Source organism: Leuciscus leuciscus (assembly GCF_965113295.1).
Source record: "Leuciscus leuciscus genome assembly, contig: HAP1_SCAFFOLD_202, whole genome shotgun sequence".
NCBI classification, from domain to species: Eukaryota; Metazoa; Chordata; class Actinopteri; order Cypriniformes; family Leuciscidae; genus Leuciscus; species Leuciscus leuciscus.
The window spans coordinates 77,516-85,670 of record NW_028118501.1 but is presented as its reverse complement, the minus strand read 5'-3'; the positions used below and the strand labels follow the sequence as shown (position 1 = coordinate 85,670).

The 8,155-nt window shown below is 38.6% G+C and overlaps 1 protein-coding gene across 2 annotated transcripts; it reads left to right on the top strand.

The window, feature by feature from the left end:
- The first annotated feature begins 5,865 nt into the window (after positions 1 to 5,865).
- On the top strand, positions 5,866 to 7,847 carry LOC309491397 (uncharacterized protein). Of its 2 annotated transcripts, XM_082190463.1 has the most exons (7): positions 5,866 to 5,913; positions 6,047 to 6,248; positions 6,337 to 6,444; positions 6,558 to 6,691; positions 6,797 to 6,970; positions 7,079 to 7,314; positions 7,544 to 7,847. In XM_082190463.1, exons 2-7 carry the CDS (start codon positions 6,123 to 6,125, stop codon positions 7,834 to 7,836), a joined length of 1,071 nt encoding a protein of 356 aa, XP_082046589.1. In that variant the 5' UTR covers positions 5,866 to 5,913; positions 6,047 to 6,122; the 3' UTR covers positions 7,837 to 7,847. The 2 variants fall into 2 exon arrangements, with proteins under 2 accessions (XP_082046589.1, XP_082046588.1); XM_082190462.1 differs by lacking the exon at positions 5,866 to 5,913 and having other exon boundaries at positions 5,945 to 6,248.
- The last annotated feature ends 308 nt before the right edge of the window (positions 7,848 to 8,155 follow it).

Genomic DNA, 8,155 nt, shown 5'->3' with positions numbered 1-8,155 from the left:
AGATAGATGGATAGATGGATAGATGGATAGATGAGTTTGATCGACTGTTTGTTCATATTTTTTTATTGTTTTGTGTTAAATATTGAAAGTAGTCTTTGGACTAATGGTTAGTTTGGGTTTAGGGTTAGTTTGGGGCTATGGTTAGGTTAGGGTTAAAATGGCATATAGGTAGGGAGGTAAAAACGACTTTCACCCTCATTAGTAACCACCCTCATTTGCATAAAGGGCATCTGATTGGCCGAATCTTAACTGTCCATATATCTGCAACGGTGTGTTTTATCTGTACGAAACTTGGTTTATATAGTAATTGATGTATGGCTAGTCGACTGGTGGTGGTTTGGTGCGCCTCTAGCGCCACCAGGTGTGTAGACACGGTACTGCACTTTATTTTTTAGATTTGTTTTTTTTTAACAGGGGTCTATTTTATAAATTGCTGTTGTATCTAGGGTTATTTTATATAGGGGTGGTCTATCCTGGTATATTTTGGGTAGGGTCTGTGTAGGTCCCGCCAGTGGTCAGTGTTTTTTGGTTTTGTTTTCTGTTTTTTTGTGCAGGTGGTGGGTAGGTTTAGCTGGTTAGGTGAGGTAGCGTGCCAGGCCTTTGGCCTTTGACCCTGCATCCATGCAGACGCCCTGACGCAAACTGAACTTGAGTTTTCCCCCAGCTGTTCACCTGTCAATGCAAAATGGTTGCATTTGCCGTGCATATCAGCACGAGTGCTGAAACAGCACCAATGCTGACAGGTAAGTGTCTATTTCTATAGATAGATTGATGGATGGAGTGATGGATGGATGGATGGATGGATGGATGGATGGATGGATGGATGGATGGATGGATGGATGGATGGATGGATGGATAGATAGGTACATGAGTTGAAACAACTTTTTGTTAAAAAAAATGTTTTTGTTAAAAAAAATGTTTTTGTTTGAAAAAGTGAATGTTTTTTAGGCCTGTGTTACATTGATGGATGGAGTGATGGAGTGATGGATGGATGGATGGATGGATGGATAGATAGATGAATAGATGAATATATAGATACATGAGTTTAAACCACTTTTTGTTAAAAAAAATATGTTTTTGTTTGAAAAAGTGAATGTTTTTAGGCCTGTGTTATACATGGATGGATGGAGTGATGGAGTGATGGATGGATGGATGGATGGATGGATAGATAGATAAATAGATAGATAGATGAATAGATGAATATATAGATACATGAGTTTAAACAACTTTTGTTAAAAAATATATTTTTATGTTTGAAAAAGTGAATGTCTTTTAGGCCTGTGTCACATGGATGGATGGAGTTAGACTTTTGGTTGTTTGGACTTGGGTAGATTTGGATTGTGCTTGAGTGGGTGGGGCTTGTTTTCAGCTTGTGTGTGAGTTAGGTTTTGATTTGGGTTAGGTTTGGACTGATGCAGTACCAGATTTGATGCCAGATCACTTGTGATGGAGCGTCACTCTGTTGCACATCTTTTATAGAATCAAAACAGACATTTATTATACTTGTTAATATTTATTTATTTATTTAATTGTGATGGTTAATAATATGAAATATGAATAAAATATTCAAATATACATTCATTCATCTTATTATTCAGACATCTCTATTCAGACATCTTATTATTCTGATTAATGTCATAATTCATGAGAACTAGTTTAACATCATTATTAATTTTTAAATCATGTTGCAAGTGAGAGTGAATATAGCACCGTGAATATAGCACCTGTAAAGCAATGGAAATGTGGGAATGTTATTTCAGTTTTTTTTTTTTTTTTTTTTTGACTGATTACCAGAGCCTCATCGTGTGCTTCACCTCAGTAAGTGAGGTTTGGCATAAAGTTTTTCTTCTGTGTGCTTCAGGGTTTGATGAGTACTGGCGCCACCCTGTGTAAAATGTAAGTCACTGCACTTTTTTCCACTGTCAGCACCTAGGAGCTGTCCTGTGCAAACAAGTGCTCAACGTGTCCGTCCCCCACAAAACCCAACACCACACCCACCCTGCGAACACTACTGGCTGCAAGTACTATTTTGATTTCATGCTTATCCGAAGCTCGGTTCCGAGGACTGTATGAATTAGTTGTTTATATGGATATAAACAGATCAAATATCTGTTGGAGTGATGCCAGAGCCTGCCAGATTTTTTTTACCCCTTCCCCACCATGAATATGACAGCGCTGTCCCCTTATGTGCAGGAGACGTCTTTCCAGTATGTACAGTGGTTGTGCTGCCTGAACAGGGTGGGCCAGTGAGAAACATCTGCACAGCAAACCTATCAATGCTGCTCTGGAAAATGTCACCATAACAATGTGAATTTAATAAATATGAAGGTACATATACAAATAAGCTTGTTTTCTTTTCTTTTTTTTTCCTTTTTTTATAAAGTCCCCCCTAGAATCAAAGCAACTTAATGCCTTATAATGCCAATTTGTTGACACACCATTGAAGTGCAGTTTACATATTAATGTTATTTCAACATTAACTTGGTACATCAGACAGCGACATTGTATTACCAGTGTTTAAAAAAAATTATTTAGAATCAACGTCACATTGTGACATTGATCAAACACATTACCAAATAACTTTAGTAATTCAGATTTATTTCTCTCAAATAAGTATTAACATAGTTTTTAATGGCAGTTCTGTTTTGTCCTTATAAATTGCGAGTTATGAAACAGTTAGTAACCTCTATAAATTCATAATTGAAGGATTTAAGTAGAAACACAGGATGCAATTATGCATTTGAAAAAAAAAATTGTGACTTCCTTCAGCTTATGTGATACTATTCACTGCAAATGTTCCTTTTATTCATATATACATGGTTCTATGAATGTATTTTACAAAAAACATGTAATCTTCATTTCTATAATGTTATTATATTGTAGTTACAACCAATAACTTTAGTAATTCAGATTTATTTCTCTCAAATAAGTATTAACATAGTTATTAATAGCAGTTCTGTTTTGTCCTTATAAATTGTGAGTTATGATATGCAATTATGCATTTGGAGTTGTTTGCTTGTCAATGTAACTAATGATCAATCATTCCTGCAATAAAATAATAATGTGTAGAAAATAAATAAGAATACTTACAAACAGTTGTACTAAATATATATATATCTTCTTTTTACATATTGGTTTAAAAATATTTTTAAAAAATTGTATTACACATCGTTGACCTTAGGTTATTAAATGTTTGATCAACACACTTTCATTCCAGACTTTTATTCCATGTAGTGATGTTGGAAAAAAGTTAGGCCCCACCCCATTGGATTTAAATTCCACTTTGAATAGCGGAAACCAAACGACTTTATCGAACAACTTTTACTTATTAGACTTTGTCGAATACGTATTATTCCCTGACTGATTTTTCCATGGCTGATACAGTACAGAAAAGGTAATGCTTCTAAACATTATTTTTTTGTGTTATATCGGTTTCCTCTAGTCAGCTCCAGGTCGACGAATGCGCCCGCGTTCCTCCGACTTATTTGCAGCAACATAGTCTCCGAGTATCAACATTTATGGTAATAATAATCAATGTTTTTTGATCGGCTATTCGGCATGCGATTGATTTCTGAAGTGTCTCATATATATAAACATTAAGTATTCAAGGTGCTATAGGTGCTATGGGCGTGGTCTTCGTGGTAAGCGCTAACGGGACATTTTTTGAAAACATTAAGACGTCTTACAGGTCTAAAACTGCTAAACGGTAGTGTAGTTCCAAAGTTTTGAAGTAAAGCCTTTATGTAAAGAAAATGTATAGTTAGAATCCAGCTTTCAACTTCGACTTGTTTTTTGTGAATAAGCTACAATCAATTCATTGAGGTCAGAGGTCATGGTGGTTACAGAGAAACCAATTTCTCTCAACCAAAAAAAAACAAACAAACAAAAAACTCATGTTAACAACGTTTCAAAGCAAACCTATTGTGTTTTCAATTTAAGAGACACCCGATCACCAGGCATTTTCCACCTATATTCTTAGTTTAAACTGGACTGCAAATACACTACCAAAAATGATTTTCCAACTTAGTGTTTGTCTTTTTTTTTTAAAACAGTCCAAATATTGAAAAATATATATACACTATATATAAATAATTATGCATTTAATAGAGGAGTAAAACGGAATAAGATGCAATGTCTTGTTTTCTGGAAAGAATACAAACAAAGCGAGTTGTTTAGAAGAACAAACAATTACTACAACAATTGCACAAACAAATTATTTTATTTTTTTAAAACCAAGTTTAAGCGAATTCATTGTGTGTTTCTCAGCGTTTAAAGACAACGTTTAGGTTTAAGATGACCATTGTCATTAAAGGGTGTGAGCGTGCACAGACTAAGGCCCTCACAATGCAAATGGCATTAGTGCAGGGCAGGCCCTGTTGTGCTGCTGCTCATTTAGTGTGGTTTTTTTTTTTAATTACATTTCTTCAAATCATGAATTGTTCTTTAAAATCGTTGAAATAATTTCTTTCACGTGTCTGTTTGTCTCCCAGGACTCCTGATCGTCATCTTGTCCACTGCTTGCGGTGCCACAAGCCTCAGGAGTGCATCTCCGTTCACCTGGCTCGTGTGTGCATGAGGAGCAGCACTCCAGAGGAGAGAGCAGCCGAGGTGCAGAGCGCAAAGGCCTCAAGCAAGGGTTGGGTCCGCTACGGCAGAAACTGGGACTACAATGTCATCTGCAAGCTCATTCCTGACAGATGCTCCCAGGCCAACTTGGTCAATGAACTTCTTCGCCGCGGCTTCTTCGTTGCCAATCAGCCCTCGGAGACCGATGCTGAAGCTCCATCTCCAACCCGCGTAGTCCCGTCTGGTCCGACTCAAAAGTAAGTGCAGTAAACCGTGTGCTACACTGCAAAAAGAAAAAGAGTGTTATTCCCCCTCCGTATCCTTGTCTCGTTTTCCAGTCCAAATATCTAACAATTCTTAAATCAGGATGCATTCACTAGATGTCATAATTATAGTGGGTCCTGTTTTCTGTGATAAGTAAATCAGATTGAAGGGAGTTGTTAACAAAGACATTCACTGCAAAAAATGCTTTTCTTACTTAGTATCCATGTCTTGTTTTCCAGTCCTAATATCAAAAGAATTTCTTAAAATCAAGATGAATTTACTAAAGTAGTAAAATGCTATATTATGTCTGGTTTTCTGTGGAAATAATTAAAATGAAGGGTTTTTTTGCTTAACACAAGCAAAACTATCGGTCCATGGGGTAAGAAAAATATGGTTTCTTATTGAATTTAAGGTTCTTTTTCTTAATCCATGGACAGATAGTTTAGCTTGTGTTGAGTAAAAACCCACTTCATTTTAATGCATCTTCATGTAAGAATTTTTAGATGTTTGGACTGGAAACCAGACAATAATACTAAGTAAGAAAATGTTTGTTTTTTGCAGTGCAGCATCTTATACAAATCTACTCCTCTAGTAAATGCATTTCGACTTGAGATTATTTAGCCATTTGTACTGGAAACAAGACAAAAGTACTAATTAAGAACATCAATCATGAGAAATGTAGTGTGGATGTTACCTACCATAAGGTGACAATGCAACTGAATAAAACAAACAAACAAACTCACTGACATGTGCGACCACACTTTTATCCTGAGATGATAAAGTCACAATGCCAAGAAATGCTCTTGGCTCTCACCTGCAAACACTCTGCAATCAATCAGTCAATCACCCTCATCAACTCGACACAGTGTCTGTCAGCTGTTTGTCTGGTGTTGAGTATGATCCTGCCATGTGTTCCCTTGTCTAATGTGCCATGTTGTCATTGGTTCATTGTTTACAGGTGTCCCTTGTCTTGTCATTAGTCTTGTGTGTATTTAAGCCCTCATGTTTGCCACGTGTCTTTGTCAGTTTTTTGTTTCACTGTACCCGTGTTTGCTGAGTGTCATGCCGTCCCATCCTTCTGTTGTGAGTTAATGCCACGCTGTGCTTTTGTTCTATGTCTGATCTTGATATGTTTCTAAATGCATTTGAGTTCTCATCTATACTTGCCTCCAGCAGATCCCTTACACCTGTCTTGTTTTTTGTTTTGTCCAAACAGGTTCTTCCTCTTTGGGATTGCTGCACTCAAAGATTGTCAAACTATTTTAAGAGTGGCGAAGCCGGAAATAAACAGGATGTGTCAAGATCTGGAGATGGGCAGAAAACTCGGGCACAGAGAAAGTACCATGTATAGGTACTACTGCGAAGCTACACTGGTTTTTGCCCACATGCTGCGCCCGATTGCTGTGGAGTCCTTGACAGTAAGTCCATGTCTACTTTAAAGACTTTACGCTCATGATATGATGCAGTGTTTACGTATGCATTAGTGACCGCTCTTTCGTTATCCAGGATTCAGATTGGCTTGATCGGTTTGAGCATAGTGGCAGGGTGGTGATCGGCGTAGGGAGGGGCACGGATACCAACACGCTGCTTGCCCTGACCCAATGGGAGGAAGCTGTGAGTTTTAGTATGACATAAACAGCCGATGACTTGCTACCATTGTTTATACCATTTAATAATCTTTTGTTCGCACAGACATTTTTTCCCTTTTTTGTTTTTGTTTCCCATAGTGTTTGCAGGTCTACTTCAGCAAGATAAGGCCAGGGAACATCTGTCACGAGAAACCATGCAATGCCTTCTTTCTTGTGTCCTCCGGTGAGGCGGTCTCCAGCGTATCGCGAGACCTCAAATGCCTACACGATCTGTATGTACCTGCACATATGCGTGTGTGAGTGCACACCGTTAACTACATTTTGTCAGTCACAGTCATTTCACAGGCAACCCTTTGTGTTCCATTTTGTTTCTGCAGGCACAAACTTCCCCACTTTACTAGCCAGGATGTGCGCAGGGCGGTTGGCATTGCTGCGCAGAAGCTAACGGAGCCCCAACGGCAGGCGGTGCAGTTTTACCTGGACCGTGGCGCTCGTGATGTCGGACCACAGGACGCTGTTGACGCAGCTGTGCTGCTGGACTCTTTGTGCGTGTAAGTCTCTTCACGCAGCAAGGACCTAACATGTCACAAACAATCTTTACATCCGAGTAGCCATAATTTTGCCCAAGTAACAAACCTTTTTGTTCCTCGCCTACAAAGCAATTCTTCGGACGACGACCACCAGTCATTTGCTGAATTGGCTACAGCCGGAGGCAGTTCGAGTCTGCCAACTGCCCGCAAAGACTTCTCTGCATTTGTGACCAGTTTTCCCATTTCACTGGATGGGCAGCCTCCATCGAAAAAACAGCGTGTGAAGTATGGGTTTCCTGAAGACGGCACCTTCTATGATAAGTGGCGGGTCTCGCAGTACGCCCAGAGGCGGGAATATCTTCTGGGTAAGTCTCCGAATCCACCAATACAGCATTGTCCCGCATTTTAACATGCAGACGCTGCAGGTTGCTGTGGGGTTGTGTGTTTTTTTTTATTTTTATTTTTTTTATGCAAACCCAAAACCCAAAGACCTTTTTCTACCACACACTATCTCTATCAAAACGCAGCAATGTCCGACTCACACCGATCACTTTTGACTTCTTTTGAGTAAAGTGGTTTCATTTTGTCTTTCAGAACACTTCAAAGTCCATAAGCCTTCGACCGGAAAGTTGTCGAGGCTGATTAGGCAGGAGGGGTGGAAGTCCAACTACCCGAAGCCAGAGGAGATTCAACGGTTGTGGAAACCATCTCCTTCCAACCTCGCCATAGAGTCGGATGAGGCCATAATGAAGTGCCTGTCTGAGCAGACCTGGACGGGGCTGGCTATTAAGGACTTCGGTGCCAAGCAAGGTCGTGGTAAGGGTAAAACTGTGGCATTAGTTTGTTCTATAAATGAAACGTGGGCCATGCAACGTATACTGCAGTGAATTATTAGCATAGGCAGTAGAGGTTTTTTTTTTGGTAAAAAAAAAGTAAATTGGACTACTTTTCAGATTGTATTTCATAAAACAACATCTCAGGAAAATGTTAAGGGGTTTAAAAAAAAAAAAAAAAATTCTGTTACAGAACAGGGCATTGATTTCATACGTGTCCACTGTAGAGGACACCAGGACTTAAATCATGTTTATCAGGCATTTTGTGAGACGAAACAAGTGAATATGGAAATAAATTATACATCAATATTTCTATGAAATATTAGATATTATTATTCAAATGTTGCCAATTATTACTCCAATTATTACACTT

What these genes read in the sequence shown, in the direction of transcription:
- LOC309491397 (XM_082190462.1), top strand. Translation starts at nt 5,970, where the DNA reads ATGCATTTGAGTTCTCATCTATACTTGCCTCCAGCAGATCCCTTACAC. An exon ending in CTGCTGGACTCTTTGTGCGT is followed by an intron (nt 6,971 to 7,078) that starts GTAAGTCTCTTC and finishes TCGCCTACAAAG; the next exon opens with CAATTCTTCGGACGACGACC. An exon ending in GAGGCGGGAATATCTTCTGG is followed by an intron (nt 7,315 to 7,543) that starts GTAAGTCTCCGA and finishes TTTGTCTTTCAG; the next exon opens with AACACTTCAAAGTCCATAAG.